Source organism: Branchiostoma belcheri, unplaced genomic scaffold, assembly GCF_001625305.1.
Source record: "Branchiostoma belcheri isolate BF01 breed outbred unplaced genomic scaffold, Haploidv18h27 scaffold87, whole genome shotgun sequence".
Taxonomy (NCBI): domain Eukaryota; kingdom Metazoa; phylum Chordata; class Leptocardii; order Amphioxiformes; family Branchiostomatidae; genus Branchiostoma; species Branchiostoma belcheri.
This window is the reverse complement of record NW_017804542.1, coordinates 1,320,477-1,345,015: the sequence shown is the minus strand read 5'-3', so window position 1 is coordinate 1,345,015 and position 24,539 is coordinate 1,320,477. Positions and strand designations below refer to the sequence as shown.

Here is a 24,539-nt window from a genome sequence, read left to right as displayed (position 1 = left end):
TGACAATTTACTGGAAATAGATAACGCTATACGCGACAATTTCGCTTGGTAATGGTAGAATGCCATTTTCAAGCCATTTTAAGGGGGTTCAAAACGACAGTTTTAAAGTGGAAAATATTCTCGACAAGTCCAGCGATTCGAATTTCGATGACCTTCCAATCGATCAACAAATTCAGCTGAAGGTCGTTCGTCGGGTGCGACGTCAGCTTCGCAAGCGACTTCCGGTATGGGAGCATTTAACATAACAACTTTTGAGGCAGCTTTCCAAAATAATGATGACTCGCTGTCAATCGTACGCAAAACCACTACAGGTTAAATTCGCCATATATGGTTTAGAAACCCATTTTTGTACATATCCATGCCCAAATATGGCGATCTCGTTCGAAACCCAGCGACGCGCGGTTGGCTTGGAACCCGATGACCATATATGGTCATGTGGTAGTGAAGAGCCGAGCGTGCTACAGGTCGTTCACCCCACTAGACCCCGACCTTAATTTTCTAATCTGCGATGTTCTTTGTGGCATTAAGTTCGCAATCCACAATAATTTGTGCCGTTAACAGCCACAGAATTCCACACCTACGTTTGTCATAGGGAGACAGTATTAAACTTTTTCAAACCATGGAGGTAGAATGTTCAAACACAAATGAATTAAAAGATTAAGCGATAGGTTTTGAACTCTCTTAAGATCGATCGCGGGCAAGGATACCGGTTCTGGTTCAAAGCACGCAACCCCCTTTCACCAACGCGGACAGCCATGTAGGTTAATTAGCATGTCTTGGTAAACAACTGACGCTGGCAGGTAAAACAGTACATGACATCAGCGTTCATTCATTCATCAACAAGCCTTGATAAAGCAAGCCGCTTGTCGAGCCCAGTCCAGATTTATTGTAGGCACAAACTAGCTAGGATCTCAACTAGCGTCTCAGTATCAGAGACAACATGGCCAGGTGTGCAGGTAGAAGTTCAGGTATGAGGGAGCTTGTCGTCTGGGCGGGGCTGGCGACACTGCTAAGGTTCGCAGGTGGGTTGGACTTGATTTTATATCTGATCGTCACATGTAGATACTAGTATTTCAAAACTTAAAAGTTAACTTAAAAGTTGTACTCTCCGATTGCCAAACAGAGGTTTAGGCTTCGTCTTGTTCTTAACGTGTTTTAGATACTAGATGTATTTATTCAGCTTTCTATTCTGAAGTGTACCGGTATTTTTTTTCTCGACAGCCAAACCTAAAGCGTATTTGATACTGCCCTACCGATTTGATACAGTCTTGCCAATTCTATACTGTCTTGTAAGTTGTAGGAATTCACCAAAATATATGTTCGGAGATTACATTTTTGCCTGGCATTGTACCACTGTGAGTGGTACTAGTTTCTGTAGCCACTTTCTATAGCCTTAACAAGTAGTGATGCGTAAAGCAAGCATGCACCGCCCTTACTGTCAACATACGAATCTCCAAGCAGATCCTTAACTGTTAAAGCTGCAAAATCGTAACAAAGTAACAAACCGGCAACACAGTATCAAATTCGCCTGCTAGGTAGTGCACTAATAGCTAAATGGACATTGCCTGGGAAATTGGATAGCGCCTTGCCGGTTTGGTACGATTTTGCTGCCTAAGCAAATGCTTGGAGACTGCTGTAGTGGTTGTACATGTCCGACCTTTGTACTTTGTACACAGCTGATTGACTCCTAAGGAACGCCCGATGTTGTGCCGTTGAAAGACACTTTACACCTGTTTCCTCACTTCGCTCAGGTGAAAATGAGAACCTAGCTTCGGTTAGGGACGTCCTCTCCGACAGAACGTTAAACTAAGCTGGAATTTCCGTGTTTGAGACACTTCAAGCATGTTAAATATTCCACAACCCTTGAGTCCTTATCAAGTAAATAAACGTATTGTTTAAGTAAGGTGGAAATGTTTTCCCGGGAATACCAACTATTTAAACACAAGTTGATCAATCAATCAATTGATCCATCGATCTTTATTGATGAACCTTTGTGTAAATTATAACAAATTTTTACCCGTCCAGACGGAGTTGTTGTTTCTACCACCTATGGAGACGTGAACGGGGTGGAGTTCACCCCCTCGTACATAGGGGGCGCTGTTTTCGACAGGATTTACACCTTCAAGGGGATTCCTTACGCCGCCCCGCCTGTGGGGGACCTCAGGTGAGTCGAACTTTTGTTAGTTTGTTAGTTAGTTTGTTTGTTTGTTTGAGCTTACAGCTCAAATGGTGAAGTACGGAACAGAGCTAAGCAAAATATAGGTTCATAAAAGAGAGAGATTCTTTATTGACACAACAAAAAAGTACAGAGACTTTTGTATGGTCTTCTACAACTTAACTAAAGATCTAACAAAGCTACATACATGTGTGGATAACGTCATCTTACGTACAGAGTATATGTATGATGTAACAATAAATATGAAAAACTATTCCTTCTAACCCTACACAGTATAGAAGCAAAAATGAAGGGAAATGTAGACTGGCAAAACTATTATGCAAACAGTCAAGGCAGGGAGGAACAAAGAGGGATAAGCAGTGGAAAAGATGCGAGAATGATAAACCCGTTAATATATATGGTGACCAGTCCCTCCAACTAAGGCTGTCCTGCCACTTGCTACATAATGTAACCCAACACCCCTGGATGTCTGCTACAGCACCAGTTACCATGGTGACAGCCTGTGGTCCAGGTCATTAACCTTAATTGCCCTTCTTTCCCTCCCCAGATGGCGTCCTCCGCAGGACCCAGCCAGCTGGACAGGCGTGCGGGACGCGTCGCAGTTCGGGAGCCGGTGTCCGCAGGTGTACGACGTGCAGCCCCCGGGCCCGCCGCAGACGCTCATGGAGGAGATCACCAAGTGGCGCAGCAACAGCAGCAGCGAAGACTGCCTCTTCCTCAACGTCTTCACGCCAAACGTGTCGGACACTGCCGGGCTGCCGGTAGGTGCTCTGCTGCATCCAGAACCATGCATCCAGAACTGTGCTCTATCCAGAACTACAATGTATGCTCAGGCACGGTTCTGGATAGTCCACGCATATCCAGAACCAGGCTTTGGGCAAAGCTACACAGAGACTATCCAAACCATGTGCCTCATCCTTAATCTCCAAGCAGATCATACAGTGGCAAGGCAGACTATCCAGGCCAATGGATACTGTGCAGCCACTGTATGATCTGCTTGGAGATTACTGGTCAGTCATAGATAGACACGGTTCTGGATATGATACCAACAATTATAAGTCACGAGAAACTGGGAGAGTGATAGGGTTAGGGAGGGACAGGCAGAGAGAAAGGGGGATGAAAATAAACGATGTGTGTATATGTGGTTTAGTGTTTGTTGTACGTTCTCATCTGCAGTACCGTGTTGTTCCACCAGGTGATGCTGTGGCTCCACGGCGGAGGAATGGCCATCGGCAGTGCCGACACCTACCCGGCCGAGATCCCCACGTTCTTCAATAACGTCGTCATGGTAACCATCAACTACCGTCTGAGCGGCCTGGGCTTCATGCCGACCCGGGACTCCGACACGGACGGGAATTATGCAGTGCTGGACGTGGTTAGTTTTACCTCTCAAAGAGTCTAACGTTACACATCTAAGAATGGTAAAATTTGCAACACCAATGCATTATGTTTACTTCAACATGGTCTAACCTAACAAACTACTGCTCTGTTTATTCTTACTCAAACACATTTCTAATGTATGGTTACCAGCCCCTCCAACTCTGGCTTGCCACTTGCTACATAATGACTAATCTAACACTGATTCAGCTCGAGTTTATACCATGGTGACAGTCGTCTTGTCCAGGTTTTAACTTTATTTGTTCGTATCAGAGAAGACTAAGAAACTGAGCGGATACAGCACACACACACGCACACACACACACCGTCAGGTCGGACACACACACATACACAAAACATAGTGTCACACACACAAACAAACGAATACATAGAGGTAATGATTGTACTCAACTGTACGCACTTCTTTCCACTACCGGTACATCACAGGTAAAAGCCCTCCAATGGGTCCAATCCAACATCCGTAACTTCGGTGGGGACCCTGACCGCGTGACGGTGTTTGGTCAGTCCGGTGGCGCGTGGCTGGTGTCCCTGCTGGTCATGTCCCCGGTCAGCGCCGGGATGTTCCACCGGGCGGTGTCCCAGAGCGGCGTGGCCGGGGTCAAGTCCAGCCGGAGGGGCGACCTCACGCTGCCGGAGACTCTCGCTGCCTCGCTCAACTGCACAACGGCTTCGTACGACGGCATGATGACCTGCCTGAGAGGGTAGGTTGTACATCTAGATTTTAAAAATCTTCAAGCAGATCTTTTTGCAGTTACAAGACGGTATCATACATTAGAAGACAGTGTCATATTGGATTCATTTTAAGACAGTGTGACATTGGCAAGCCAGTATCAAATAAACTACGGTTTGGCTAAAAAGACACTGGTACAAAGAAAAACATTTGTCTAAATAAGCCAAAGCCCAAAACGTCTGCTTGGAGAGTACAACATCTTCTGCTTCAAGTCTCTGAAACAGGTTTGAACTGTAATTTCCAACATAAAAAAATGGTCAAGTTCTTAAGTGTGTTTCCTCTCGTCCACAGGAAGCCACCCCACCCTATGCTAGACTTTGACATCCCAGTGCCGATAGTTGGCGGCCGGGAGTTACCAGACGGTGACGATCTATGGGTACTGTTCTTCATCATCATCATCATTGTTCGAAAGTCAGGGCAAGTCCTTGAACCACTGGGCCCCACTTTAGTGTCTAAACCTGAATATCTCTTGAGGTTTTGCAAAGGAGCACTAAAGATTAACTGAGTACTGATGAATATATAACCATCATTCTAAAGTTTAAAAATTTGTTCCATCCCAAGGGATTGCTCCTACTTAGAGCTTTTGACCAGTCACTCTGATCGTCTTCAATAGACTGACCCAGTGAGGCTTGTCACAGGGCTTCTCTAAAGTGCGAAGTGTGTTTGAACAAAAGTTTTAACTTTAAACATGTACATGTAACTACAAACACAGGTAAAACCTTAAGACATGATTTCATCATGCAACTCTTTTTTCCGATCTGTAGAGGACCTGTTTCTCTTTGAACTTTCAAAAAAATCGTCTTCCCTTATTTCCATATCAATCAATAGTTAGTACTTGTAAACCTAGTTTTCTGACAAGTCTCTAATGTCACTGACAAAAGGTAGTGAATAATCCCAAATCATATCCAGTTACTTGAGTAAATGTTTTTTTTTTTTGGCACACAGGACCTGTTGCAGAAGAAGCAGGTTAACGAGGTAGACTACCTGCTGGGCACCACCAGCGGAGAGAACAGTAACCTGCTGTTAGCCACAGCCCCACAGGTCACCGAGGCCGGACTGAGCAGTGCGGATCTACGGGCGATCCTACCCACCGAGATAAAGATCGTCGCAAGCCAGTATGCTGTAAGTGTTCATTATGTTCACGCCAGTTCAATTTCTCAGCTTTTATGGTCAATGCCACTCTATGGTTGAATATATAGAATTTGGGCAATGAGTTATTGAAAGTTTTCTTCTCAACTCTCTGTTTTCTAGCCTTGTGTCCAAACCTGTTTCAGGCCCAGGCTATCTGTTTTCTGCTTCCATGGTCTATCTACTAAATTAACAGTTTTCTGATTTATTATACTTTTGGATTCAGTTCTTTTTTTACTATTTTTTTACTGGAGTGTTGAGCTAAAATTCGTGAGTGTTTGCTGAGTTGAGGGCTAAATGCTCCTGGGGTTTTCAAACCTTTTATTTCTTGTCCTCTACAGGGTGGAGACGTAAACGCCCTGGTGCAGCCTGTGATTGACGAGTACATTGACCCCGCCATGGCGGACAACCCGATCCACACACGGGACCAGTTCATCCAGCTGATGACTGACGGGAGGTTCGCCGCGCCGACCGTCATGATGGCCCAGGCAGAGTCAGGTGAGGAAGCCTTGCTTTACTTGTTTGTATGTTTGTAAATATTAATGATATTTAGTGTGTTCCGTAAAACTACGTAATTCAGCCTTTTGTACAATTTTTTGTATTATTAGGCTGCAATGTTGTTTTAGATTTATGTCAATTTGCCAATAAACCATTTATACATACTTGTTTAGAAGGAAAACATGTTGTTTTTGCTCTGTTCCTTCTTCTTCTCCATACATATGCTTACCTTCGTAGAGGGAAAACAAATGAATGTTTGTGCTCTAAACAATCGCTCTAAAATCTGGAGAAATAGTTTATTTGTTTACCTTCGCAGAAGGAAAACATACTGTTTTTGCTCTGTTTCTTCTTTTTCTAAAAACATATAAGGTCAATGACCTGGACCAGACATCTGTTACCATGGTAACTGGTGCTGTAGCAGACACCCTGTGGTGATGGGTTACATTATATATTATAGCAAGTGGCATGACAGAGTTGGAGGGGCTGGTCACTGGGCTTGTCACAATAAGTTAGGTTCCTGCACTTTTGGCTTCTAGGTCTGCATGGTTTCTGTCCTGGGCCCTTAATAGACCATCTCTTGGTGGTGCCAGTAAACTAAAAAAAAGATTTAAAAGCTAACTCTTGATATCTTTCGGAGATTTCCAGATTTTTTGTTTCAACCGGTTTTTTTCTCAACTCTCCCCCACAGCGCACGCCGCGGCGCGGGTTTACCAGTACGAGTTCCAGCACCGTTCAGACTCGGTTTTCCCAGACCTGCCATCCTACGCGAAAGCCGACCACGGGGACGACCTGTTCTACCTGTTCGGGCTGCCGTTCCTGCAAGATGGCGGCGCCTGGAAGTACAACTTCACTCAGGAGGAGCGGGAACTCAGTCTGGACATGATGGCCTACTGGGCTAACTTCGCCGCTAACGGGTGAGTAGATTCATGATCTATCAACAACACATATAGTGTGGCAAGAATTTCAAATGAAAGCTCATCTGTGTTTGTAGAATCTGGGTTTACGAAAAAACCTTGGTGCCTGTCCACCTGGCCTGGCTAGCACGTCAGGCAACTCAGATCCCCCCATTCATATCCTCACAAAAGATCCCAGCAGCTGCGCCCTCTAGTCACGTCAAGTACCTTTCCCAAGGACACAGTCTAGCCAGGAATGCCAGGAATCAAACCTGGGACCTCTGGAGTTTATGTCCGCTATAACCACTTGGTGAAATCAAGGATTGGTGTTTGTTGGTTGCTTTTTTTTTTTGATTATCTTTTTTTCATTACAATTCTTAAAGTGACCCGAGCGACTCGACAGGGTCTGCGTCTGCACGTGACCTGGTGACCTGGCCGCGTTACACGGCGCCGGGCCAACATTACCTGCAGCTGGACGTGACGTCGTTGGCCAGCACCCGGCTGCGCCAGGACCGGATGGCGTTCTGGAACCGCGACGTGCCGGCGCTCATGGGTAAGAAAGTTCCGCGAACAGGCGGGGCGGGGAGGTCCACGTGGAGCGTTCTGCTTGTAGCGTTTTCCGCTGCTGTGTGTTTGCTACATCAGTGGTGAACCTTCCATCAGTGATTGGCCGAAAATATGAGATGTAGCAAAGCCGCGCCACACATGTAGCCTTTTTAGCTTTAGTCCGCTACGGCCAAGATCCTCTACTGTAGCTAACATTACACTGCCCTACTACTTCTAGCTACCTCAGTTGAGAATGGCCGCTTAAGCTCTTTTACATTTGCAAAAGAATACAGAGACAATTATGGTATCAAGTAATGTATGACATGTCTAAAATACCTCAACCTTTTATACTTTTAATACCTGTAATTATAGTAACTGGTTTTGGATGTAAGATGCCAGGTGCATATTTTATAGACTTGGAAATGCACACTTACAAAATGTACAAGACTTAAAGCATATCTGTTTTTCTTTTCTTTTCTTTCAAATCCTACATTACAAAGTACTTTGTAGTCTAGCTTGATCAGTTTCTTACCACTATTGATGCTAAGTTTCTGTAATAGCAAGAGTTGCTGTATGTATCTTTTACAATTGGTGAGCAATAAAAAGCAAAAAAATGTGCCTGTATGATGTGAATTCTTTCGTGTGTACCTCATTATACTGATCAGATCTAAAACAAGTCTATCTCCAAAAGATTCTTATTTTGTCTGTCATCTGCAGTCTTTATAGAAACTTAAGCATGGTCTGAGAAGTTTGTACTTTTCTCATCCATGTAAAAAAAAGTGCACTGCATCACTTATGCAAATATAGTGTTTGAACAATGACATCATTCAGCTTTGTCATGACCATATAAGGCCATCCCATCAGCCAACGACCTGCGGGTCGTTGACCTTTCAACCTGGTGTACAAATTAGCCAATGCATTGTGTTTTCTTAGCGTGTTTGGCTTAGGTACAAAGAGTTTGGCATACAAACAGATCCTCATTAAATAGGGCATTTGGGAAGTCTAGGAGTGTCGGTTTGTAGTATGTAAGGATGGCCGGTTGTTACTGTGGGTTTGTCACCTTTGCAGCAGTGGTTGTGGTTTTCAATCTTACAGGTGGTTCAGGTGAGGGTGTTGAGGTTCACCTCTAACCTTTGACTTCAGTAGGGCAATACTAAACAGCCCCAACAGGGCATTTGGGAAGTCGGGAGTGTAGTTGTTACTGACTGTGTTAGGATGGCTGACAACTTTGTAGCCTTTGCAGCAGTGGTTACTAGTGGTTCTCAATCTTACAGGTGCTTCGTATTGTATACACATACAAAAATATAGTACATAACTTGTTAATATTATCATGAAAGTTCATCTGTTACAATTGTTTTAAAAGTTAAAAGTTTTGAACCAACACAAAGAAAATTCACCAAGAGCTAATTTGACCAGTCTACTGAGGAAGACTTGGTCTCTCAGGGTAAGAGAACTTCCTGTATGTTGGATCAAAAGTTTTAAAACTTTAAACAAACTGTTAATATGATATGTAACCCGGTACCGTTACTCCAGAAGGCATTGTTGTCTCCACCACCCATGGTGATGTTAGAGGGTCAGAGTTCGTGCCCTCTTCCGTCCTCGGAAATGCTGTCCACGATCGCGTCTTCACCTTCAAGGGCATTCCTTATGCCGCCCCACCTGTGGGAAACCTCAGGTGAGCTTCTCCACCCGTCTTAAGATGCAGATAAAAAGAAAGATGAAAAAGGAAATCATGATGGACCAAACATTTTCCTTGGAGGATGAAAAAAGAATGAATGAATGAATGAATGAATGAATCAATAAATATTAGATACATACATGTCACAAAACGCTGTATAGTCCGTTGTACACTACAAGTTATATAGGGCGGTGTCCATCTCCATTTCCATGGCCCTTAGGCCACACGGCTGTGCAAAATGACAGAGTCTACTGTTAGCACTGTGTGTTTAACTTTCATACTGTTTGCTTTAAGCTTCTGAATGCCAAGCATAGAGGCAATGTGTTTCTTGAATAACACATTGCATACAAACAAGTTCTAGACTCTGCTCTACCGTTCTAATCCACCAGGTGGCGCCCTCCACAAGCCCCCAGCAGCTGGACAGGCGTGCGAGATGCGAGGGAGTTCGGGAACAGGTGCCCCCAGATCTTCGGTCCAGGAGATCCCATGGATACTTCCATGGATCCGATTTTTAGCGAAATTCTGTTCGCCAAGGGCAAGACAGAGGGAGAGGACTGCCTGTTTCTGAACGTGTACACACCGGAGGTTTCAGCCACCGCAAACCGACCTGTAAGTACTGTCTCTGCGTTGTTATACTAATTAGACTTAACCCTTTCAATGATGTAAAAGTTTATACCTATCACATACTAGCCACCCACTCAGGTATTAGTTAGGCTAGCCTTACCAAAGTGTACAGGGGTAGTATGTACTACTAGTAGATACCATACTTTGTACCCTGTACAATTGTTGTGTAATAAAGTTATTCTTATTACTAATGACCATTATGCTCCAAGCAGATCCTATACAGTGGCAAGGACCAGGTTCTGCTTGGAGGTGGCTAATGGTTACTGCCTTGCCACCATAGGATTCGCTTAGTATCAGAAAAATGATAAAATCTTTGTTGTAGTACTTCTTAAGATTTTGAAATTAGCTCCCAGTAAGATCTGTAATTAGGTTTTGTTTTATATGGTGCACCCAAAAAGTTTTTTGTTCCCCCCAATGTATTTGGTTGGGTGCACCAGTGCACCTATTCCTAAAATGTATTTCAAGCCCCACCATATACATGTATACATGTAGCAAAACCTAAACACTACACGTTGCAGGTGATGGTGTGGATCCACGGCGGCGGTCTGTTCACTGGAACCGCCGACTCCTACCCGGCCGAGTTCCCCACGGCCTTCCAGAACATCGTCATGGTAACCATCAACTACCGAACGTTCCACCTCGGCTTCCTCCCCACGCTGGAGGAGGACGCACCCGGAAACTTCGGGCTCCTGGACGGGGTAAGTTCTGTGTCGATATAACCAGTATAACCGCGGCCCTTCGGCATCACACACGGTACGGTCGCTCGTCTGCAGATTATTCTCCTGTTGTGTCTTTGAACATTTTGTCGTTTACTCAACAATTCATTACCACAACAAAACATTTCAAAACTGAATCTTCCTTAAAGTTTGCATTTTGTCCTACCATTTTATTGTGTTCGTCATTAAGTGGGAAATTGGTCATGTATATATTGGCCATACATGTATATGCATACATTGACCTGAATAAACAGATACAGAGTTGGAGTTGAAAATTTCTCTACTTGTCCCTGAGGTAGCATTTAAAATAATCTTTTGTTCTTACATGACATTATTAGTCGTTTCCTTTCTTTGTTATAGCAAGGACAAATTATCATTAAGAAATGGTATAATTCAGCCTAAACTTTGCCTTTGTAGATGAAAGCCCTTGAGTGGGTGCAGGCGAACGTGCGGAACTTCGGGGGCGATCCCGACCGCGTGACGATCTTCGGCGAGTCCGGCGGGGGCTGGGCCGTGTCGCTGCTGGTTCTGTCGCCCATGTCAACGGGCCTGTTCCACCGGGCTGTGTCTCAGAGTGGCGTGGCCGGAGTGCAGGTCTAGTTATCCTATTTTTATTTTATTTATTACAAAACTTAATTGTACATAATTGTATAATCCAATGCTTGCATATATCATAATTGTAAATTTAGACTGTATATGATTGTTATCAATAATTGTATTTGTATGTATACCCATGAAGTCCCTTCTAACTCCATAGTATACCTAACAATTTACTTTTTCCCAGGGTTGACCCTTAATGATAATCTATGATCGATGACTAGTTGGGCAACCCTGGCTGTTGTAAGCTGAACTTAAAAGTTATAAAAAAAACTATTTTTTTTTCAAATGCAACAGAACATTACACTCACTCACAGGCAGCTGGGATGCTTAATTTCTAATTCAACCAGCTGACAGTTTTAAAGTCGATATCACACTGTCTCATATTCAGAGGCACCATATAAACTCTGTAAATTGTGCAGGTCAGTCAGAAGGGGGACATCACACGGACGCAGATTCTCGCTCGCCAGTTGAACTGCAGCACGGAGGTCTATGAAGACATGATGAGCTGTCTGAGAGGGTATGGTGGTACTTCTGTGTGTTGTAACATTCTATGTGTTGTAACGTTCTACGTGTTGTTACAGTAATGTTCTGTGTGTTGTAACATTGTGTGTTGTAATGTTCAGTTTGCTTGAACGTTAAGTGTGTTTGCCTTTCTGTGTGTTGAATGTGATGTTTTGTGTGATCAATTTTCATCAGTGTTCTGTTGGAATTTCTGAAAAACAATATTAAATTTTCTTTCTAACACAAAACTAGAAAATCAGACTCTGCACACTACAGTGGTATTATACTTAACTTTGCACCAGTACATTAGACTGACCACACACTAGAGTATATGACAGGTTTCAGTAAGCTAACATCAGGACTATTGTTTCCACACAGAAAGTCAAGCCAAGAGATCACGATGGCGCTGGACCCAGAGATCGCGTACATGGTGAACGTGTCGGTTGTCATAGGAGGCGACTTTCTCCCAGAGAGCCCTTGGGTATTATACTGACTCTGCTGACTTATTTCCTCAAATTCTAGTCCCTCATGAAACGCATTTTTGACAGTCACAAACTTACATTTGTCCTGCTTCGAGCTTTGTGTTTTATTGATATTGCCGAGCTTCTACCAGGCTTCAGAAGCAACTGGCAAGAGTAGAAATTTACAAAATAGACAGATAACATACCAGGAGAGTTGGTCTGCTAAGTACACCATATTGGCAAATGTACTCCTAAGCTGACTAACTCCCCTGGCATGTTATCTGAGTGTCTATTTTGCCAATTTCTACTCTTTCCAGCCGCTTCCGAAGCCTGGTAGAGGCTAGATATTGCCTAATGCTGTGTGTAAAATCTGACAATCTTCGCTGTGTTTTAGTCCCTCATGAAACAGTTTTGACATATGTTGTACATGTTTTGTCTTCCTTGGAACTTTGCATTTTTGTTTCTTTCGTTGTTGTCAGTTGTTTTTCGCCCTGTACCTATGTCACTTCACATCCATCCTGAAAATATCCAAGAAGCAACTTTAAGTTATTAAATTGGTGTGGCCTATAGCTAATGCCATGTGTAAAGTCTGAGAATCTCCGCTGTGGTTCTCACACAGGACCTGATGCAGCAGAGGCAGGTGAACCAGGTGGACTACCTGCTGGGCTCCAACATAGATGAGTTCAGCATCTCTTCAGCAGACATCCTGGGGAAGGACTTCATGGAGAAACTTGAAGTCGGGATGACCAGGACCGAATACGAGGAGGATCTGCCCAATCACTTGAAATGGGCTGCCGGCCAATATTTGGTGAGGGCCTTGGATACCAAAGTTTGACAAATTCTGCCGATACATGTTGTGTAATAACGTCCTATCGTGCTCTCTGGTCTGTTTCTGCTGTCTCAAGATTTTTACCCATTTTTATTAATTTGTAATGTAAACTTTGAAAATAAGCTGCGATGGAATTGTTAAACATTTATGAAAAGGACATTCATATGAATGTAAATTATGTAGACAGTTCTTTTCCTGTTGGTTACAGTTTCTTAATCTCCAAGCAGTATGTGGGGCAAGGGGAGCCTATATTGGCCACCAATGGATACAGGCAGCCAACATAGGCTCCCCTTGCCCCTCAGAATATGCTTGGAGAGTTTATAACTTTTGTCTGTTTCCCCTGCACAGGGCGGCAGTCTCAGTGAGCTAGTACAGCCAGTGATAGACCAGTATCTGGACCCGGCCCACAGCCAGGACAACCCGGCGGTCTTACATCAACAGTTCCTCCTGTACCTGCAGCACTTTACACAGTTCCTAACTCCAGCTGTACATTTTTGCCCCACAGGGCAGCAGTCCCAGTGTGCTTGTACAGCCGGTGATAGACCAGTACCTGGACCCGGCCAACAGTCAGGACAACCCGGTGGTCTTACATCAACAGTTCCCCTGGCTCTGTCCATGTCAGTTACAATATTTAACTTCAGCTGCTCTTGTCTGTTTCCCCTTACAGGGCGGGATTCCCAGTGTGCTTGTACAGCCTGTTATAGACCAGTACCTGGACCCAGCCGACAGTCAGGAGGACCCGGTGGTCTTACGCCGACAGTTCCTCCTGTACCTGCAACACTTCACAGACTCGTGGTTCACTGCACCAACTGTCATGATGGCACAGGCCATGGCAGGTACGAATTCTATAATTTATTTTAATTGCAATAATAATTTACAATTACATGTATTGCAAACAAGGTTGAACTGTAATTTTCAACACGCTAAAATTTTTTTGACTGTACAACTATCATTCCTTGATAGGCAGAAGTTGTACAATTGAGATTTTGGGTAAGTCCAACTTACCTATTTACTAAGCAAAAAGCAGCCATAGCTGATGTCAGGCAAAGATTCTTGTGTATAAACTTCTGTTAAAAAATACAGAAGACCCTCCTTGATAAGACTGTTTGTGTCACACGCACACAGCCCACCCTGTCCGAGTGTACCATTACGAGTTCCAGACGCGCACGTCGTACTTCGCCAGCCGACCGGCCTACGCTAAGGCCGACCACGGGGACGACGTTTTTTATCTGTTCGGAATTCCGCTCCTCCGCAATGTCACTGGCGGCGCCTGGAAGTACAACTTCACCCAGGAGGAGCGGGAACTCAGTCTGGACATGATGGCCTACTGGACAAACTTCGCTGCTAACAGGTGAGTTACTGTTATACAGTAGTTACTGCTCTACAGTAGTTACTGTTATACAGTAGTTACTGCTCTACAGTAGTTACTGTTACACAGTAGTTACTGTTACACAGTAGTTACTGTTACACAGTAGTTACTGTTACACAGTAGTTACTGTTATACAGCAGTTACTGTTATACAGTAGTTACTGAAGTTACTGTTATACAGTAGTTACTGTTATACAGTAGTTACTGTTAGACAGTAGTTACTGTTAGACAGTAGTTACTGTTAGACAGTAGTTACTGTTAGACAGTAGTTACTGTTATACAGAAGTTACTGTTATACAGTAGTTACTGTAGTTACTGCTATGCAGTAGTTACTGTAATACAGTAGTTACTGCTATGCAGTAGTTACTGTAGTTACTGTAATACAGTAGTTACTGTTATACAGTAGTTACTGTAGCTCCTGGAAGTACGTGATGTCATACTGCTGTATAATTGCTTTGTTTGTTTGCTTATTTTTCACCCGTGTGGAGTGAGGAAAGTCGTTTAAAGTACCTTTGCCTAGAACACAACGTCTAGCTGCAGGAATGCAAGGGAACGAACCCGGGACATCTCGAGTTCATGTTTGCTATAACCACTTGCTGAAATTGCTGTAACAGTTTGTTTTTCTTATCTTTTTTCATTACAACTCTTCCAGTGACCCGAGCGACTCGACAGGGTCTGCGTCCCCGCGTGACCTCGTGACCTGGCCGCGTTACACGGCGCCGGGCCAACACTACCTACAGCTGGACGTGACGCCGTCAGCCAGCACCCGGCTGCGCCAGGACCGGATGGCGTTCTGGAACCGCGACGTGCCGAGGCTCATGGGTAAGAAAGTTCCGCCGACCGGCGGCACGGGGAGGTCCACCTGGAGTGTTCTGCTTGTAGCGTTTTCCGCTGCTGTGTGTTTGCTACATCAGGGGTGACCCCGACAGTGATTGGCTGAAAATATGAGATGTAGCGAAGCCGCGCTGCACATGTTGCCTTGTTAGCTTTAGTCCGCTACGGCCAAGGTCCACTACTGTAGCTTACACTGCCCTACTACTACTTCTAGCTACATCAGTTGAGAATGGTCGCTTAAGCTCTTTTTTACATTTGCAGAAGAATAAGAGACAATTACGGTATCAATTAATGTATAACATGTCAAAAATACCTCAACCTTTTATACTTTTAATACCTGTAATTATTATGATAATAACTGGTCTTGGATGTAAGATGCCAGGTGCATATTTTGTAGACTTGGAAATGCACACTTACAAAATGTATAAGACTTAAAGCATATCTGTTTTTCTTTTCTTTCAAATCCTACATTTTTTTTTACAAAGTACTTTGTCGCCTACCTTGATCAGTTTCTTACCTCTGTTGCTAAGTTTCTGTAATAGCAGAAGTTGCTGTATGTATCTTCTACAATTGGTGAGCAATAAAAAGCAAAAATTGTTCCTGAATGATGTGATTTCTTTTGTGTGTACCTCATGAACAAAAACACATCCGTTGATCCCGCTGAGTTTACTGAGTTCCTCGTCTCTAACCCCCCTCCACGCCTCGGGGACGGTTCTGGAAGGACTGGGGCTCGACGGTCACAAGTTTACAAACATACACAAATACATGCCAACTGGTATAAACTACAGGTAAATAAGCACCAATCAGGCAAGAAGTTTCACGTACTTGTCTGATGTGAACGATTTATTGATATAAAAGGTTGAAGAAATATCTTTAAGTTATCGAGCTTCATGGCCTCAACGTTTGTTTTCTGTTTATTTAGACATCTGCAGTGCCTTCTGTGCCATCAGTAGCGCTCCTTCTTTAGTCTTGTTCCCTCCAATAAAACCTGAAGCATGAACAAAAACACACCCGTCTATCCCGCTGAGTTTACTGAGTTCCTGGTCCCTGACTCCCCTCATGTTTGTTTGTTTGTTTGTTTGTTTGTTTATTTAGACATCTGTAGCGCCTTCTGTGCCATGAGTAGAGCTCCTTCTTTAGTCTTGTTCCCTCCAATGAACCCCGAAGCGTGAACAAAGATGCAGCCGTCGATCCCACTGAGTTTACTGAGTTCCTCATCCCTCACTCCGCGCCACGCCTCGGGAAGCGACAGGCGGTTCTGGAAGGACTGCGGCTCGATGGGGACGCACTGCACGCGCCAGTTCCCGCCCTGGTCCGCGTACAGCACGTACTTCACGCCCGGCGCGACGCCCATCTCGCGCTCGAGCTCGAAAAGGTGCTCCTTCCACGGACACACCTGCTCCATCAGGATGACCTCTCCGCTGGGGTCAACGTCCTGCCGGGCGTCCAGCGCGTCTCGGACAAGCTTCCGCCCCGGCCACCACACCTGGGGCAGAGACATTTAGTTAGTACACTGTACATACTTTCTTTGCTGTCTCTGAACCAGGTTTAGTGGCCCTTTAGTTCTGAATCTGTTTCTGTATCAGTATAGCCGGTATAACCACACCTGCGACAGAAACAGATTTTCCAGTTTAGTTACACTGGCTTTGGCTTTTTGTAATTTTTGTACAACAGAATTACTCTCCAAACAGAAGTTTGGGATTTGGTTTATTTTTGACGTACTTTTTACACTCAATCTTTTCACATTTAATTGCAGGAGTTGTTTAAAACTTTCTAGTGATGATGCTGGGTTCCACTCATCACCTATTGTTGGGTCACTGCATGGCTGGCCGGTGAAGTTGCTGAGACTCTATCCTGCAAGGGTATTGATATTTGCTGTGCACAAGAACCTCAGGACAGAGGCAAATGGCGAGACACCATCAAGCCCCAAGTATCAGTGTGCAAGCATGTCTAACCCTCGGTTTATGGGGAACAACAGACGATAAACTGGATAGAGAGAGAGAAATAAGAAGTACAAGTCCCGCACCTGGCTGTAGTATCGCACGCGATCCTCGAACTCCTCCCCGACCATGGCCATGGCGGCGCGGAACCGGTTGTCGGTGTCCTGGTCTGGCTCGTTCCAGCCGGGGTTGAGCCGGCCGACGCGGGCGCTCAGGTGCGTGGACATGGCGTACCGCGGGCTCCCATCGTGCTGGGAAATCCCGTTGTCTATCGCGTCTATCTCCTCTATCAGGTTCTGAATGAATGAATGAATGTGCGTGTAGATAGAGGTTAGACATCCAGGTCACTGACGAAAAGTAATGGGCACTACTTGAAACATCCAACAGTTTTTTGTGAGCGATTGAATGAATTTTTCTTACCTTGCTTACATTTCGATATCTGTCAGACACCTTCCTCAGTCAGACATCGAAACGTAAGCAAGGTAGGAAACAATCCCTGGTTGTCTATATGAAAATCCCAATATCCTATATGTTCTACCAGAAATCGCTATAAAAGCTCATAGTTTGCATCAAAACCATATTAAAATGTCTGCCGACCTGGTAGACTTTGGTGTGGTGTGAAGACTAGCCAACTGCTGCCCACCCCTATGTGTGTCAGGGACCCCACAGCAGCAACGAAGACTGGACACTACTACTACCTTCAAGACTATATTTAAACCTCTGCCCACCTGGTAGACCTTGTCGTACACCACGTTGCAGAGTTTCTTGTCATCGCCCCTGTCTCCGAGCGCGTTTGCGATGATCTCATGTCCGAAATGGAGATACACGAGTCCGGCGCTGCTGAGCTTGGTCACCCAGGGCTTCTCCGGTACCAGGCTGTGCATCGTCTCGGTAAAGGTTCGCTGGTGGTGGTCATACCTGGGGAGAAATACAACACACGGTTAATCAACTAGTACAGTCCATAATCAACCTTGATCTTCATCTTCCCAAAACCTACTCACATACCAAATATCATCAGACGATATGAATTTCCTGGATAAATAAATAAACAAACAAACACAATCCATCAAGGCCTTCTATCTTCAGTTATGCTGACCACAAACTCACACACATTCATAGTCAATAATCATACCTCCATTCTTCTGGGATAACACATCGCCTTTGAGTGCTTGGGTGGTACTGCCCACCAAAGTTCTGCAACTGGACTATCGCCAAACATAACAACAATAAAAAAACAAATGAACAACTCCTACATCACCTGTGTGTATCTGGATCATACTTCCCACCGACGTCCACCACCACCAAAACAAATAAACAAACCTGTGAGTATCTGGGTCGTACTTCCCGCCCACATCACAGCTGGCCAGCACGTCCGGGTTCCGAGACCGGACAATCGCACAGTCGCTGTACCGCGGGAGTTTCCTCAGCAGGTAGGACAAAACATAACAAATAAACAAATAAACAAACCTGTGTGTTTCTGGGTCATACTTTCCGCCTACGTCCACCACCACATCACATCCGGCCAGCACGTCCGGGTTCCGAGACCGGACGATCGCGCAGTCGCGGTACCGCGGGAGTTTCCTCAGCAGGTAGGACAAAACATAACAAATAAACAAACAAACAAACAACAAACCTGTGCGTTGCTGGGTCATACTTCCCGCCGACGTCCACCACGACATCACAGCCGGCCAGCACGTCCGGGTTCCGAGACCGTACAATCACACAGTCGCGGTACCGCGGGAGTTTTCTCAGCAGGTAGCAGGCCAGGGCCTCGTCACAGTGGAATGTGCCGTCATGCGTACCTGATAACGAAATATAAAAACTAACATTATTAAACATACATAATATATACATTATGTTACACGTTATGTGTGTATCAGATAATAGATTCAGAAGGTAGCAGGCTAGAGCCTCGTCACAGTGGAATTGTGCCTGACAAATAAAACAACTGACATTGTGTACTTAACTGTAACTGCTATACCATAGACACTAATCTACCTGAATCATTATGCATTGTACTTTTTGAAGACATTGAAAGAACTCCAGATATTCATAGTCAAGTGAGTTGTGCATATCACAATCCGGAAATGTACTTAGAGTACTTGTGAGACTGACTATATATATAACGTTACCTGTAACTTCAACATCTACTAAAGTAGTGTCGTATGTACATTTACAGTTTACACATAAATTTTATATTCACATCTGTTTACATTTCTAACATTTAGATATACTACAGGACAGAGCCTGGACATCGCGTCCACGAATCAAAACAAAAAGAGCAACTCCCACCTATCTGCTTGGCGTCTCCGTTCTCCCGCAGTTTCTTGTTGGGCTGAGACATCTCAGAACCGCGTCTTAAAGACGGCAGAGTCAGAACAGGAGAGAACAGGCGTCTGCTGACTAGGAAAGCTGCACGAGAAAGCGCAATGGTGACTGTAGCAGGGGTGGAGGGGGGGGGGGCACCAAGCGTGGTGATAGTACGGGGCGGTGTGCAACTCACATCCTTCCGCGGTCATCAAGTAATCCCTTCAAATTTTACACCAAATATCAGCAATTAAACATTTTACAAAAATGTATTATAAACCAGATTAGTATTTAAAAAATGTAATATCAAGCTTTTGTTGTGTTTACTGAATCTGGTTTTGATATTCGAGTGTGTACGAGGCCAAAGGTCTCCATTGGTCGGATCACTAAAGCAAAGTCTTGTATCGTTCCGTTTGACTACCCGTAAGTAGTTCGGGTTTAGGAACAGGTGCATATCCCTCAAGTCAAAACTTGCTAATATTCAGTCGGTGTTTTAGTTTCTAACTCAAAATGACATAAAAGGCCTGGGATATACTCTAGCTGATTATTCACCGTATCTTTGTCGAATTCTACCATCCATAACCCCTTAGGAAGGCCTGATGGAGGCTAACATAAGTTAACAGGTGTCAGTAACATACTAGTACGTTTTCTTATGGTTTATGATATTTTTAAACAACGCAAACAAAAAGGTCCGGTAAAACCACTTGAAGCGCATTTAGTGAACAAACATTCGTGCCGCTCTATTAATACATCACTACTAAGTTTTGATACCCGTACCACAAGATAGTCGATGTCAGGACTATTGTACAAAGACTAGAAGAATACCAGGTCAAGTTCAACACCAAATTGAGATTCGCTTACTGGGAAAACACCAGGTGCGTTGGACGACACTTTTTGAGGAAAAAACTCTCAGACTAAAAGATTTTCGTTCAATATTGGAGAGCACAATTATAGGAGACCTATTGTGTTATGTAGAATGTGTACAACAACAGCCCATTAAATCGGTTTTGCCCTGTCTGTACTGGTTTGTTGTGCGAACTCAGGGTTAAGTTTGTTTTGTAATGAAGCCGTGGCTGTGAATGAGTGTGCGTGGGCGCTGGCACGTAGGTATATACATGTGAAGGTGCGTTCACGCTCGTGTGTGTGTGTGTGTGTGTGTGTGTGTGTGTGTGTGTGTGTGTGTGTGTGTGTGTGTGTGTGTGTGTGTGTGTGTGTGTGCGTGCGTGTGTGTAGCCTTCACCAGACTCCGTTGCAGGCTGTATAAATAGTAGAAATTGGTCTTAAGAAACCTAAACTGGACCCTCTATGGCCGGCCAACTCCCCTGGCTAGCCTGACTGAACCTCGCTTTTCGCCGGCTCCCTAGTACCAGTAGTTGGGTAGCGGGCTATGTAGGCAGCCCCCCAGAGGTTTAGTTTCACAGGCTACTCCCCTGGCCAGCTATATTCTTTTTTGGTCGATTTCTGATGGAGACTACGTGCGTGTGTGTATGTGGTGAGTACATGTATATGTGGGTTCCACTGTGCATATACAGTGTGTGTCCGTGTATGTGTGTGCATGTGCATGTGGGTGTGTATGTGTGTCAGTGTCACCGTCCGCGATTACGCGCGCGCGTGAGTGCGTGTGTTTGTGTACACTGTGCGTCAGTGTGTTTACGTCAAGTAAGAAGCGGATGTTCACCCCAACAATACGCGGCTTCCCCAAAATGAAACCAAAGAACGCACAAAACCCGACATGTAGTCTTGTTTACTCACGAATGTACATCCTTTCGTGCTGCAAAACACGCCTTTGTCTCTCCTATAACGCGATCCCGAAAACACGCAGTCAATTAAGCCTCCATCCGCACAATAAGAAACCCTACCAGACGTTTCTTGCTCCTTTCCCCGCTGCCCCTGTCTTTAGAAGAAACAACGTGAGTCAGTGACACGGGAAGGAAGCGTAAGACGAGCCGTGTAGGTGAGGTGAGTGACGTCTGGGTGAAAGTAATGTTGTGAGGTAACTGTAACCGCCAAGCCTTTGTGCCAGTGAACGTAAACATTAACACACAAGGCTAGCGTCACACACACGTGGGGAGCTGGACGGAGTCAACACCACAGACTGCCGCCTGGACAAGACACAGGTGAGTTTATAGCCGCTTCTATCTTATCCAGAACCGCGTCTACCTAGTTCCATGCCTAAATGGGTTAGGCTTAGGATCAGGTATGGTTGTTAGCCTCCACCAGGCCTTTCTACGGGAATACGGATCGTAAAATTCGGCAAAGTAAAAAAAAAGTGTAAAATTGGCCAAGGGTGTCCGGCCGCGGGAAGGTACTGTTTCTTTCCCTCTGACTGCGCGGCCAGTCAAACCTACATTGCGGTCAAACTCCTCCGGCAAATATTCTCCTGTATATAGCCAGCGTAGTTAGTCTGGTAGAGACTATATGGTTGTGGATAGTCTCTGGATGCGCGCTTTGTCCAGAACCGTTCCCGACTTCTCAAAACAAACTACAAAACAAACGTTTCCTGTACAGGATGTCTTCAGTCTGGACGTGTCTGTAACTGGGATGACAGAACGACTTATTTATTCAGAGTACTATACAGTTACTAGCATCAAATTTAAACGCCTTTTTTTATGTCGTTGCAATTTGTATATATATAACACCCCCTTTCCACTAAAGGTTGCCACCACAGAATTTTGACAGATCTCTCCAACGCTATTCATAGATAAAGAACGATTTTTCTCATTTTGTTTAGCCTCTTTTAAATCATGGGATTTTGTGCCTTCTCTAAAGAGCTTCCTTCATAGACTTGAAGTCTTCTTCAGAACCTGTATGATGATAAAGAGAGGCGCTATATAGTTCAGAATCATGGAAAGGGCCGCAGAAATTACATAAGTCAGGCAGATGTTACATAAGTTACGTAATTTACGTTTCTCGCATTCCGACCCGTTGAGTGACTCCTGATAAGGACAAAGTAAAGTACTTGAAGACCGGAGATTCTATAAAGGTGAGAAAATCCGCCAGAACAAAACGGAACCGGCGGGTTAAGCAAGTTCTGGAACAACTGGGGCTTTTGGACTCAGTGTCGCCTGGTGACTAAGATCTGTGTTATCTTGTAAACGAATTTTGTTCCGGAGCAAACTTGAGAATCACAGTCTTGGCAAGAAATAGCGAGGGAAGAACTCGGTGCTGGAAAGATAGGTATGCCGAAATGTCGGTTCGTTTGTCTAAAGTAGAGTGGATTCATTCATCCAGTAGCAAACCGACATCTACAACTCTCCAGATGTCTTACTGTTACTGAGGGTCGACTGATGTGTGAATTTGTGGACGATCGATGTCGGTAAGTTTGAGGAATGAATCCACTCCACTGTATTGGTTCGTTGTCTACCACCACCACACCTATCAATGGAATGAAAAACTGTAGATATTGGGCCAAAAATGGGGAAATATTTCATGAGAGACCTGGACAGTCATTTGAGCACAGATTTGTCTGTGTTAAATTCTATGGCTGGTTAAATCTTTTTGCAATTTTTCTATTCTTTTTTCAGCAGGCAACACACAGAGTCTGGTAGAGATTATGTTTAACCGTTTTGTATTGGCTAGTTGATAGCTTTTTACGCAAACATCCAGCTTAGTCTTCAATTCATCCTAAATTTCCGCAAACATATCATCGAGTTATCCCCTAAATCATGGCGTTAGGCAGCTTCTATCGGCCTATTGAATGCCGCAGATCTCTAGGATTACGAGATGGGGCGAAAATCGTTCCTATTGTACCGGCTTCCGCAACTGCAATGATACCTGCAATCGCTAGATGTCGCTTTTACACATCGTGTCTAAAAGTGAAGGCGGGTGGTTTTTATAACGACCTGGTTCGTGTGCACGGAATTAATACATTTTGAAGGCCTGTTGGGAATAATTAGGACTTTTGGGTATCAATCAAAATAAAGCTGTCAAAGTTTGACGTCCAACCATAAATTTAGGACGCAGCGTTTTAATTTGCGTCATATACCCTGAAATTAGACTAGATTGATTGTTTCTTCTTTGTAATATTTGTACAAAACCCCTGGGAATGTTTTATCCTCATCGATAACCTGACAAAAGCGATCGCTCAGATGTATAGTACTTGTTAATTATCCCGTGCCTAATGATCATTAAAGCTACCCATGCTTCGCACGACATAAATACATAAATAACGTTTAGATCTATAGCTACAAACCGCATCATGTAAAACAGATTTGTTTCGTGAGCAACCTAGATTTTTAAAAGGACTAGTTTGTTTTTCTGAAACTTTAATTGTTGTAAATATGGATGATCAGCTATGGCTAGCCGAAACTCTCTAAAAGTTTAATTTTTAACGTCATATTCCTTGATCCCTGATCGAAATATTCTCACTGCAACATTTTTTTCTGCGGCTCACTTTCAAAAACCTACAATATTAAGTTAAACCAATCGATCAGATTTTGATATTTTCATTGAAATGGGGGTAGAAATATTTTCTTCGTTGTGAGCGTGGAATTCGAGAGTTGGTGTGCCAGCAGACAGAGCAAAAGACAATTTTGTTGTTGGACAGTTTGTACAGCTGCGCTAAAGCTAACATGTTACATCCATCATCTTGTTCAGCTATTGTTGGAACCGTGACCGACTGTGAAGAGTTTAGGTTTGCTGACCTTTGCAAAACTAACTGGAGTTCGAACTTAGGGGGTCACAAGTAACGTTACACGAGGACACTGACATTAGGGGTACGGGAGAATTGTAGTAGAAACTAAGAAAGTAATCATTGGGAAGATGAAACAAACAAACCCAAGAGAATGTTTTCTGATCAACAATATGCGACGTCTGACTGTGACTCCACAGAAACTTGAAAGTAATCATCATGGTGTCATGGATTGTCAGTCCACGGCGTGACAAAAGAAATATTTTCGAATTTCTTTTTTACGATTGAAGAAGAGACAGATAAAAAGAGGTCCAAACTGGACGGACGCAGACTTTACTTTTCATTTTCGCAGAACAAATGTTTCGTTTTGATACAGAGTGTCTGTGTCAGAGTGATGAAAAAAAAAAGGGAAAAACTCAATAAAATAGTGGTCATCGCTATTTTTGATACGGTGTAATATTTTGATGGCAACTCCCGTGGCTATTTACAACCCGCCCCCCCCCCCCACGACCTTGACCCTCAGGACCCCTGTAATATTCTCACTGCAACATTTATTTTTATGACAACTCTTCATTTACGAACAATAAACAGTACTTATGAATTATTTTTTTCAGCATCGAAAATTAACTCAACATCATAACGAATTTGGAATTATGACCAATAAATCATAAATTATGAATCA

The 24,539-nt window shown here is 44.1% G+C and overlaps 2 protein-coding genes and 1 pseudogene across 2 annotated transcripts; 2 read left to right on the top strand and 1 right to left on the bottom strand.

Moving 5' to 3' along the window:
- The first annotated feature begins 920 nt into the window (after positions 1–920).
- Positions 921–7,960, top strand: LOC109487297 (annotated as a pseudogene).
- A 333-nt stretch (positions 7,961–8,293) lies between these two features.
- Positions 8,294–15,446, top strand: LOC109487294 (pyrethroid hydrolase Ces2e-like). Its single transcript, XM_019791279.1, has 11 exons — positions 8,294–8,473; positions 8,903–9,044; positions 9,437–9,656; positions 10,190–10,369; positions 10,805–10,981; positions 11,407–11,504; positions 11,867–11,969; positions 12,569–12,757; positions 13,446–13,614; positions 13,904–14,129; positions 14,799–15,446. The coding sequence occupies exons 1-11, from the start codon at positions 8,401–8,403 to the stop codon at positions 15,064–15,066; spliced, it is 1,845 nt and encodes a 614-aa protein (XP_019646838.1). The 5' UTR covers positions 8,294–8,400; the 3' UTR covers positions 15,067–15,446.
- A 437-nt stretch (positions 15,447–15,883) lies between these two features.
- LOC109487295 (UPF0160 protein MYG1, mitochondrial-like) lies at positions 15,884–19,351 on the bottom strand. Its single transcript, XM_019791280.1, has 5 exons — positions 19,213–19,351; positions 18,554–18,722; positions 17,649–17,838; positions 17,007–17,216; positions 15,884–16,466 (listed from the first exon to the last, which is right to left on the bottom strand). Exons 1-5 carry the CDS (start codon positions 19,262–19,264, stop codon positions 16,068–16,070), a joined length of 1,020 nt encoding a protein of 339 aa, XP_019646839.1. The 5' UTR covers positions 19,265–19,351; the 3' UTR covers positions 15,884–16,067.
- Between the last annotated feature and the right edge of the window lie 5,188 nt (positions 19,352–24,539).